At 41.1% G+C, this 12043-nt stretch overlaps 1 protein-coding gene across 3 annotated transcripts; it reads left to right on the top strand.

Annotated features, from left to right (window-relative positions):
- The first annotated feature begins 416 nt into the window (after positions 1–416).
- Positions 417–1496, top strand: LOC143270857 (periphilin-1-like). Of its 3 annotated transcripts, none has more exons than XM_076562049.1 (2): positions 417–464; positions 687–1496. In XM_076562049.1, exons 1-2 carry the CDS (start codon positions 417–419, stop codon positions 1494–1496), a joined length of 858 nt encoding a protein of 285 aa, XP_076418164.1. The 3 variants fall into 3 exon arrangements, with proteins under 3 accessions (XP_076418164.1, XP_076418166.1, XP_076418165.1); XM_076562050.1 differs by lacking the exon at positions 417–464 and having other exon boundaries at positions 783–1040; positions 1161–1496; XM_076562051.1 differs by lacking the exon at positions 417–464 and having other exon boundaries at positions 768–1496.
- Positions 1497–12043: the final 10547 nt, after the last annotated feature.

The following is a 12043-nucleotide window of genomic DNA, read 5'->3' as shown; positions in this document are numbered from 1 at the left end:
GTTTTCTGCAATGGTCTCTCTCTGTTGCAAAGAGAAGCTTTTTTTGGTGAGGGGTGAGAGCTACACTTTTTTGTAGGAAGTGGAATTCACTTAGGAATTGTACTGATTTAGTCAAGTGGTGGTACTGCATTCTCCTGTATGACACATGCCCTCACTAGCCCCAGCTAATTTCCTAGCTTACAAGTACCTGGCATGATTTCCGTGCTGTTGAGTAGGCCTAAGTTTAATTAGAGAGCTGTTGGTGCGGTTTCAGCAGGATCGGTGGAACGTACCTATTGGGGAGTTCCGATGACGAATTTTTAGACAATAACAGATTCTTGAGCTGAGCCATGAGTGTGGTTGGAAATTGAAAGTGAACCGGAAGGGAAATACGAATTTCTGTTCGCAGACGTCCAGTGGCTTCCAAAACAGATGAAATGTGGTCTGAGGGATGGTGTGACTACAAGCGACTTCCAGGAAAACAAGCACAGGGATGGTATGACTACAATCGACTTCCAGGAAAACAAGTGCCTTCTTGGAAGCATCCCAGTGATGGCAACCCTACATTAATTACTGTTGTGTCAAAGAGACCGCCTCTGGGAGACAAGAGATCTTCTCTGATAGCCAAACTCAAGGAAGGAGGCTACAGTAGATACTACTGTCATGTTGATTACCAAGAATGGGGCAAGGGCCGCTGTTTTACTCAGGATCCGAGAAGAGCCCCACCCTACAAAAGAGGCTATTATGGATACCAATGGTCAAGAGATGAGTATTCCACAAGCCAACAGCCTCAATACAGGGCCATGAGAAACGGCTTTAGAAGAAAACGTTTCTATTCTTCCCATTATTCAAGACAACACTCTCCCCATAAACGGGGCGCTCCTTTTTTGAGAGAATCACGTGTGGGCGGGAAGGACTCCCTACACAACAGATTTGGATCCAGTGTCAGCAGTAGAAGCAGGATGCGCTCCTTCCACCAGTCTCGACGTAGATGTAAAGAGAGAGCCATCCAGTTTTTGAAAACATCAAGAGATACTGTGCCCTCAAGTTCTTCATCCAAGGTGTTAAAAAGCCCCAGCCGGCTGACTGAGAAGGAACAGGCTGATGCTGCAAGCAAGAGGGCTAATGAAAATTCCAAGCAGTCAGAAGAAAATAACTTGGCTGAAATTTCCGAGTTTGAGATGGGATCCAAGGCACCATTACGTATCAACCAGACAGAAGAACCCGAGTCAAACACAACAGCTGGCCCAGAATTGTGTGAAGACAGCCAGTTTAGCATTCGCTCAAAAGCGATTGCATCAAAAATCACTGAGATTGAGAAGGTTTACCGACAAGTCTGTGAAACTTTCGGGATGGTGGTGGAAAGGCTGGTTCAAAAGGATCGTTCGTTAGAAAAATCGATACAGTTTGCAATGAAGCAGAGTTTGCATGAAATAGGTGAGCAACATGTTGAAGAACTCAAGCATTTCATTATGGAGTATGATAATTCTACTCCAGATTTTGGAGACCCTTTTTAGAAGAATTAGGGCTCGGTTCAAAAAATTATGTAAAAGCTTCTAGATTTCTTACCTTTGGATTGTTTGCTCACCCTTGATGCATGGGGGTGAAGCTTGGTCCTGCCTCAACTGAATGGAAGTACTAACAATTTTGGAGGAAGGGATGGGGGGAGGGTTTGTTGTTCCCCAGTGGAAGTACTAACCCTTTTGGAGGAGGGGATGGGGGAAGTCTTGGGGGAAAGGAGCGAGGAGATGGAGGAGGGATGTGAGGGTGATCTGTGGTTGGTATGTCAAATGAATTAAAAAATTAAAAAATAAAGCCAGTTCATGTACACGGCATAAGTTCTGGTCCCATTGCCAGGGGAGAGGATGAGGGGAGCTTGGGGGGAAGCAGGAGAAGGGGAGTGAGGGAGAACAGTGATTTGTATGTAAAATGAAAAAAACATAAATAAAAATTTAAATAATAAAAGAAACGTGGCAGAAGACAGCAAGGCCAGCTGAGGTCCCCTCACCTTGTAAGTGAGTCAGCAAATAAGTGAAGAGACAATTAGGACATTCCACTCACTTCTTGATCCTTCCCAGCATAGCACTGAGCCACAATACAATTTGTAACAATAGGTACATTAAAAATCACGGTTTTAATTACTGCCCAATTTCATTATCTTCTTTTTTGAGTCAGGGTTTTACCATCTAGACCTAGCTAGACTGAAAACCATGTGTAGTCTGGCCTCAAACTCACAGAGATCCCCCTGCCTCTGCTTCCTTTATTCTGGGATTAAAACTATGTGCCAGCATCTTCAGTATTCTGTTGGTTATAGCCAAGATGTAAGTGCTGCTGTTGCATACACTTTTTCCTTTGGTCCTCCAGCTTACAATTAAAAAATGACATGGAGACATATTATTAATTATAGGCTCAGCCTATCGCTATTTCTTGTCCCACTAGCTCTTATAACTTAAATTAACCCATTTATATCAATCAATGTTGTGCCTCCTGGCTTTTTACCTCTCTTCCATCTTGCACCTCCTGTTTCCTCTCCACGTGCCCTGGTGTCTGTTACACGCCTAGATTCATCTCTCTTGCTCTCTTTCTTTCTGGAAGTCCTGTCTAACCTCTTTCTGCCTAGCTATTGGCCATTTGGATCTTTATTAAACAATCAGAAGGTGCCTTGGCAAAGACACATCTTTACAGTGTACAAAATAATTATTCCACAATACATGCTTAGCAGTATATTGCTAAGTTCTTCATTGTGGTACTTTGGTGTCACAGCTGGCTAGGTGTATTTGTTGTTTCCTTCCCTTGGCTGCTTGCACAGCACCCAGGACTATGAAAACTAGTCCTCAGGGTGCAGACTTTCAGATCAGATCAAGCTTGGATCCTTTCAGTCCTGTGTCTGAAGTATATGGTATTTTCAGTAACAGAGACTTATCGGCAACTTCTGTAATACAGCCAAGGGCAATGTCCATATCCCATATTGTAGCAGGAATCTTAAAAGTTCTGATTAATAAAAACAAACCCGGGACTAGGTATTAGGGTGAATGCTGAAAGATCAGAGAAACAGAAGCCACAGTCACCTCAGCTTGCCAATTCTCAGCTGATCCTGTTTCCTCAAACTGGAAGTCGCTGAGTCCTCATCCGAATGGATCTCAGCTGAACTGCACAGCTCAAAATCCTAAAACCTTAACCAGCTCTATTTCCTGGTTTTTATGCCTTATATACTTAGCTGCTTTCTGCCATTACTTCCTGGGATTAAGTTGTGAGTCACCATGCCTGGCTGTTTCCAGTGTGCCTTGAACTCACAGAGATCCAGATGGATTTCTACCTCTGGAATGCTAGGATTAAAGGCGTGTGTGCCATTGTTTTCTGGCCTCTATATCTAGTGGCTTTTCTGCTTTCTGACTCCAGATAAGTTTATTAGGGTACACAATATTTTAGGGAACACAATACCACCACATTTCCCCCTTTTTTGTATAAAATTAAAAAAGCTTATAACGAATACAAAAAAAACTATATCCAATAAGTGTATACAATATATACAGTCAAGAATTACATTAACGATGTCTAGTCCATTAACATTTGACAGATTCAAATGAAAAACTCCATTAATATATAACAATGTCCAGTCCCTTAATATTTGACAAATTCAGACAAAAAAAATTCATTACTTATCCTATTTAAAACAAGTAGTTCCTTTTTAAAAGTAGATTCCGTAACTGACCTTTATACCTTATCATTTCCATATTCTATCTTTTTTCTTTTCATAATAGATTCAATAATCTACATTTGTCATTTTTATATCTTCTCTTTTTCTTTTTAGAGTAGATTCAATGATCTACCCATTTATCCTATTAATTATTTTTTTCTTCAGCGTAGATTAAATGATCTACCGCATATCTATATTCTCTTTTTTTTCCTTTTTCTTTAAACAAAAACTCTGAATCTAATCTCCTTGTTCAGTTTTTTTCTTGACCATTAACAATTAACAACTTGTAACCAACAATCATAAGCAATGACAATATCCATAAGTCATTAAACAACCAAAAACCTCCCATCCCAACTCTTGGGAATGTGGGCATCATTTTCTTAAAATACTTCCTGCTTTCTGGGGGGTGAAGACATCTTTAGGGAATCCTGAAAAGAAATTTTGTGGTTAATTGACAAGTCCTGTATCATTTGTCCATTCGTTGCATAATGAGACAGTGCAGGGCTTGTTTCAAGTCCTTGTTCAAGTAGTCTGTCAGGCTGGATCATCTCAGCTAGCCATCTCAAAATTGTCCTGAGCAGTTTGAAGTCCAATGTCGATCGTTCTGTCTCTCAGAACCATGATTATTCTACCCTAGAAGACAATATCTTCACAGCCATTTCTCCCCACCATTTGACTTGCCAAATTTTTCCAAACTGACCTTTGTTGATGCTTTCTTGTAACACAACGGTCCTGGCAATTCTTCTCTGAACAAGCAGCAGTAAACCTTTCATCCCAGGTAGCAGCAATCACTGCAGTCACCAACACGATGAGAAGCAGCCAGCATCTTGGAGCAGCAGATGCTGCCTCCATGGTCCCTCGGCCACCTTTTGTGGCTTGGCCACGGCCAAAGCTTCTCCTTAGCGATCCTCCTAGGCTGGCCTCAAACTCCAGATCCTCCTGGCTCTGCCTCCGTTACCAAATCCTATGGGAATGCACCACCACAACCAGGTTTCATATTCACATCTGAGGTTTTGGAGGTAGGAATTACAGAAGAATGAGAACAAATGTGCCATTTGACTTTCTGGGTCTGGGTTAATTCACTTAATATATTTTCTAATTCCATCTCTTTGCCTCTAGATATCATTTTCTTTACTGATGAATAGTATTCCACAGTGTATATGTACTGCATTCTCATTACCAATTCATTAGTTGAAAACTACTTAGGTTATTTCCTTTTCCTAGTCTATGTGAACAGAGTGGCAATGAACAAGACTAAACAAGTATCTGGAGTAGGTATATCAAGAACTGTGGACACATGCCAAAGAACTGCATGGCTTGCTCATAAGGTATGTGTTTGCCTGCATGTGTTCACACTACATGCATGTCATGCCCACGGAGACCAGAAGAGGTGTCAGATCTTCTGGAACTGGAGTTAAAGAATGGTGTTGTGAATCTCTAGGTAGGTTATGGGAATTGAACACTGCAGGGAGTATAGAAGCATCATGTAGCCTCTGTCTACACAACCAAGCTCCTGGTTGTGTCCACCAAAAATATCTCAATCATGGCCTATTGTCCCCTGGGATAAAAAATGAACCTCAGCTGACAAGCACAGGGTTAAGATGCCCTTTTAAGGTTTTGCGTGATTAATAACATGAAGTCCAGTCCTTTTTAGAATCTAGTTCCATGACAACATTACAAAATAGTTTGGATAAACATGATGACATACACCTGTTGTTACAACACTTGGAAGGCTGAGGCAGAAGCATGGTCAATTCTAAGACAGCCTCAGCAGCTTGGGGAAACCATGTCAGAAAGGAAGGAAGGAAGGAAGGAAGAAAGGAAGGAAGGAAGGAAGGAAGGAAGGAAGGAAGGAAGGAAGGAAGGAAGAAGAAAGGGGCTTGGCACCAGTAATCCATGCCTTACATAACACCCAGTAATCAGAAGGTAGAGGAAAGTGGATCTCTGTGTGTTTGAAGCATGCCTAGTCTGCAGAGTGAGTTCCAAGACAGCCAGGGTTACACACACAGACCCTGTCTCAAAAAAGGTAAAGAAAGAAAACTAGTTATACGTTCTATCTGAAAGTTTGACAAGGACTTTCTAAATATAGTACAATTTATACAGACATAGAAATATAAGAGTGAAACATTTGATAAATCTCCTTTAGGGGTGACAAGGTTTTTTTTCTTTTATTTATTTTTTATTGTTTCTGGAATTCACTAGTTAGGAATCTGAGCAGAATGAGTGAAGGTCAGTGAGAGATTCTGCCTCAAAAATTAAAATAAGTTGAAAATCTGGTAAATAGAAAAACTACATTAAGCAGAAAAGAAGCCAGGTATGCTGGCATTTGCAGGTGGGGTATAGCCCAATCATTGAGAAACAGATTGAATCATCAACAGGAATGAACCTACTTTGTCTTTGCTATAAGATGGCTTTCAAGCCTAAGATGGAGGCAGCCTGGTTCATTAGCTGGGGAGATGGTTCAGCACTTAATAGCCTTTGCCACTCTTGCAGAGAAGCAGCATCCCCTTACCAGCACATAAATGGCAGCTCCTAAGGGCCTAAAAGTCCAGTCCAGGTGATAGGATGCCCTCTTCTGGCCTCTCTGTGAACTGCATGCCTCTGTTACAATTAGGTGCCTGCAGGGGAAACATTCAAACACATGAAACAAAACAGATAGTTTTAAACATACAGAAAACTTAAAAAATAATTAGCACATATATGTTTATATGATGACTGGTTTACCTGAGGGTTTATTAGAGCACTGTGTATGTGCCTGATACCCACAGTAACCAGAAGACCTTGTCTGATCCCCAGGGACTAGAGTTACAGACAGCTATGAGTAACAATGTGAATGCTGGACATAGAACCTCAAACTTTTGGATGAGCAGCCAGAGCTCTTAACCACTAAGCCATCTTCCCAGAGTGCACCCATCCACCACATTACTATTTTTTTTATTTACTTATGTATTTATTTTTGTTTATTTAGACAGAGTTTCTCTGTGTTGTCTTGGCTGTTCTGGACTCACTCTGCAGACCAGGCTGTCCTAGAACACAAAGATCTGTCTGCCTCTGCCTCTTGAGTGCTGGGATTAAAGGCATGCAGCACCACTGCCCAGCCACACATTATTTTAAATTAATTATTTAGACAAGCTTTTGTGTGTGCCAGGCTAGCCTCTAACTCACTGGGGGTCATTTGAAACCTCTGATCCTCCATGACTCTACCACCTAGTCATTTCCAGGTCATATATACTGCGTGACCCATGACCCTGTGGTTGTGTAAGCACATGGCACAGCCAGGTGATCTATGAGCATGTGTGGAATAGCCGCATGGGCCTGGGTGCACAGATGGGACTTAGCTTTTAAAAGACAGACCCCATGTTCCCCTCTCCCTTCACACACGATTCCTTTCAGCAGGCCTGCTCACTTCTATCCTTTTCTGCTCGTCTTAATAAAACTCTTGTTAGTGGATTCTGTCGTGTTTCCTGACTTTTCCTTGCTGGGTAAGAGGGCACTCAAAACCATCAGGAGGAGTCACAAGCTACCTGCAATTCCCACTTCCTAACAGATGTAATGGCAGCCTGAGTCTTTACCCCTCCCCCAAGCATCCCTCTCCAGCAGAAGGCAATGGGGATATTGTGAATTTTCTTGCTGCCCTGGAAAGCAAAGAAAGTCACCTCCTTGTTCAAGAAAAAGACCCTCATGGGCTCCAATGTTCTCCTTCCCCACACATCTGATTTATCTATTTCTACCCTAACAGCCAGGAAGTGAGTGAGAGATAAACAAAGCCTGGGAAGTCAGGGCCTTTGAGCCAAGGCTGGGCACCTCAGCAGGCCCTTGGTCATAAGGGGAGCATCAGCTGGGAAAGCATACTGGGGGTTGGGATTGTAGGGAATGGAGGCAGAAAGCTCCACACTGATGGAGGCTTTTCAATGTCAGTTGAGGGGCTGCTGGTGTGCCTTGACATGTCTGAGAACCTGGGTTCCATCCCCAGCTCCTCATAAAATAAGCCATTTTTAACCACTCCTGCCTTGGGATTTCAGTGCCTTTACTCTTTTACTTTCTACGGAGGATCTGGTTTCAAAAGGATACTCCTAATTGAGACATCCCTAAGGAAAACAAATTAAGGAAATATTATAGAGAAGCCTGTTGCAAACAGGACTTTCTTTCTGTTGTGATTCTGATGGGTGAACTCCTAGGCTTTTGCTGGTGCTGGAGACAATGCCCTGCCCAAGGCCTAGAGATAGTAAACAACTGCTTGGGCTACTGCCTTTCACATGTAAAAAACCGGAAGCTAATTTACCCTCCATCCCAAGCCCTCAGGAGAATTTCCCTACCCTAATCTCCCTGGGGCCAGTTACTAGGTAAGTCTGGTTTTGCCCACTGAAGCCACTCAAATTAGCCAGTCATTAACCTGAGCACCTATCCTAACCCCCTTCTTACCTATAGACATCACAACAAAGGGGCTTTTCTACAGCCCTGTAACCCATGCCTTCTTCATATCACTCCCCACCCTGCCCACCCTAGTGGGAATCTGACACCCCCACACAGATATACATGCAGGCAGAACACAAATGCACATGAAATGAAAATAAATGAAAATTTAAAAAAAAGTATTGTCATCTCCTGAACTATCAGGCTCACTGTACCCCCTAAATAAAAGACTACTCTAATGCAGGATGTGTGTCTGTAATTCCAGCAGTTTAAATTTGGAGGCAGGAAGATCAGGATTTTGAAGTCACCTTAGTTTCCACAGAGAGTTCCAGACAAGCATGAACTACAGGAGACCCTGTCTCAGGTGACAAAACAAACAAACAAACAAACAAACAAACAAACAAAAGTGCTTTATCTGGGACTGGGAGGCTTGGACCAAACCTAGGACCTTACACATGCTAATCATTCTTCCAAACTTGGCTGGCTATTTTTAGTTCAGTAAAATCATGAAGCAAATGAAAAGAGAAGAGGGAAGTCCTATTCCTTCTGTATTTCTGGCCGGGGGAATCGTCCGAAAAAGTTTTTAATGTTACTCACTTCTGTATAAGGAATGAAAACATGCATCCAGACTTAGTAGGAAAATAATGATGTTGTTTGTTTACCTTTGATTGGCAGTGCTGGGATGGAACCCAGGACCTCCTGCATGCTAATGTAGTACTCTACTACACCTGTTACCCAAGTGCCTCTTGAGAAGATTTAGTGTCTTTACTTTGGTTTTGAGACAAGATCTGGCTACATAGCATTGGCAGACTTCTGCTGCCTCTGTCTTCTGAGTGCTGGGGTCATGGATGTGGGTCACCAGGTCTACCTCACACACATTCATCGAAATGATATTAGTTAAAATTTTAACTAAGCACCTAGACAGCTACTTACTGACAAATAAACAGAATAGGAATGCATGCACAGATGATTCAGACCTACCACCACTGGAGTAACTGAGCTAACTAAGGTCTACTTGTGCAAATAACACAAAATGCCAAGCAGGCCATAGGGAAAAGACCAACAGCACTTTCAGGGCCAAAGGGAAGACAAGGAGCTCTCACCATGCAGCAAAGGGGTTAATATAGGTGAGGGTGGGAACACAGTCACAGCTGTGTAAGGGCCATATATGAGATTCTCTGGACATGAACTGGTCCATTTGTAAATGCATTAATTGGGTGGGTATATGCCAGAAACACTTGTATCAAAGCAAGATTCTTCACTTCCATGTAGTTGCACTATGTAACACTTTTATTGTGACTGACTACAAATTGCAGGTAACTGAACTTCCAAGCTTTGGGCAGTGTGTGTGTGTGTGTGTGTGTGTGTGTGTGTGTGTGTGTGTGTTACTGTTTGTGGGGTGTATGTGTTTCTGTGGGGTGTCTGTGTGTGTGTGTGTGTGTGTGTGTGTGTGTGTGTGTGTGTGTGTTTCTGTGGGGGGGGTTGGGTGTGTGTGCGCACACACAAACCTATGTTAAAGAATCTATGTAACTAATTAGTTTGTTGGAAATTCTGATACTTAGGAAGAATAGGAAGCATGCAAGACCTGAGACAGATTATCTTGGGCTGTCTTTACCCCATTAAGAGCCACCTAATGTTCACCTCTGTAGGACCAATTGCTAAATGGTCTTATTGATAAAAAAAAAAAAAAAAAAAAAAAAAAAAACCCGGAGACAAATATTGGGGTAAAACCCTGAGAGATCAGAAAAGCTGAAAGAAGCAAGCCATGTTTTTATCACTTGGAGATCCTCTGCCAAAGAAAACTACTTCCTGTATACCCATGCCTATAGGCCCTTAGGTTCTGCCATGTCATTTCCTTTCTCTGCCCAGCTACATCACTTTCTCTGCCCAGCTCTGTCACTTCCTGTCTGTCTGTACAGACCTGCAGACCTTTATGATTAGTGCTGGGATTAAAGGAATACACCACCATGCCTGGCTCTGTTTGCAGTGTGGCCTTGAACTCACAGAGATCCAGATGGATCTCTGCCTTCCAAGTGATAGAATAAAAGGCTTGTGCTACCACTGCCTGACTTCTATGTTTACTATAGTGGCTGGCTTTTTCCTCTGATCCTCGGGTAAACTTTATTGAGGTACACAGATTAAATATCACCACATTACCACTTTTTATTGTCTAAAATTAAAAAGAAAATAAAGTTATATCTAATATAAGAAAACCTATATACAATAAGTACAATAACTATGAACAATATATACAAGCAATAAATGCATCAACAATGTCTGTTTCATTTGCATTTGACAAACTAAGTGAAAATATTCCACCATCTATCCTGGTTTTGTGAATCCAAAGGATTCTATCCAATTTACCTTTTATCTGAATTTGAATTACCAACACTATCTTTTGATGTCTTTCAAACTTTCACACTTTACACCTCTTAGTGAATTTCTTTTCTGAATTTCTTTTTTTTTTAAAGATTTATTTATTTACTATGCATACAGTAAGCCTGCAGGCCAGAAGATGGCACCAGATCTCATTATTGATGGTTGTGAGCCACCATGTGGATCCTGGGAATTGAACTCAGGACCTCTGGAAGAGCAGCCAGTGCTCTTAAACTCTGAGCCATCTCTCCAGCCCCATTTTCTGAATTTGTTAACAATGAAATCTGTAACTATAACTATCTAATCTTCAACACCCTCAGAGACCCCATAAGAAATTAAGATTACCTAGGAAGTGCAAATATGCAAATTCCAAAAAATGTGAGTAATGACAGAAATAGGCAGCTGCCTGAACACTCTCCGGAGTTTTCTATGCAATGTGGGGGTATCATTTTCAGTCTACAAGCTTAGCACATCCGACAGACTCCTCTGTGAAGCAGGATTTTCGAAAGAGCCTTCCTAACTTGTCTTGGCAACGATCAGCACTCCTTTGTTTTGTGTCCTGCTTGTCCATTTTGGATAGCATACTGTCAGCAGTTGATGTGAGGGCACTTTCTTGCCCAGTGGCTAACTTTTGCCACAATGAAAGTAAACTCCATATGGAGTTTCTTCAATGCCCATCTTCTCTGAAGTAGATTGGTGCTGCCAGGAGCAGACATGTCTCATACTCATTAAAAATATGAAAGAAAAAAATATGTCATTAAAACATTTTAAATGTCTTATTTCATAGATCTCTGAAGTGTTTGAAGATAATCTGTATCTGTCTACTTAAATTATATTTCTGCTTGACCTTATAAACATAGCTAATATGACTACAAGTTCAATTGTAATGACTAACTACTAACTTTCATTTCTTTACATCCTAATAGTTGGTAATAAAAAGTTTTGAGGACTTGCAAATTGCATGACATTGTAAAATGAAGTGTATAAGTACAATATCTTGAACAAGATTAGAAATATACGTACAGTATTTTCCTTTCTTTCTTTTTTCTTTTTTTGGTTTTTCAAGACAGGATTTCTCTGTGTACCTTTGTGCCGTTCCTGGAACTCAGTTGCTAACCCAGCCTGGCCTCGAACTCACAGAGATCTGCCTGGCTCTGCCTCCTGAGTGCTGGGATTAAAGGTGTGTGCCACCACTGCCCAGCTACATACAGTATATATATATATATATATATATATATATATATATATATATATATATATATATAGTTTTCTAACAATATATACATATTAAGTACAATTCATATAAATATCATAACATTGTCATAAAGAGATTAATGAAAGAAAGTAAAATATAGAGGCAGAATTATTTGTATAACTGAAATATTTTTGTCTTCTACTTGATCCAATATACTGATAGAGCTTTCCTCCTGAGTTTTCTTTTCAATTCCTCTTAATTTTTGCTCATTTTCTTCAGTATTTCTGTCTCCTTCCAGAAATCAGTTTTCAAATCCTGAAATTTCTTCGTCATTCAATTCATCATTTCATTCATTTCATTTCTATTTGTTCAGTAGTATGCTT

This window comes from Peromyscus maniculatus, chromosome X (genome assembly GCF_049852395.1).
Source record: "Peromyscus maniculatus bairdii isolate BWxNUB_F1_BW_parent chromosome X, HU_Pman_BW_mat_3.1, whole genome shotgun sequence".
Classification (NCBI taxonomy): domain Eukaryota; kingdom Metazoa; phylum Chordata; class Mammalia; order Rodentia; family Cricetidae; genus Peromyscus; species Peromyscus maniculatus.
This window is presented reverse-complemented; position numbering and strand designations above follow the sequence as displayed.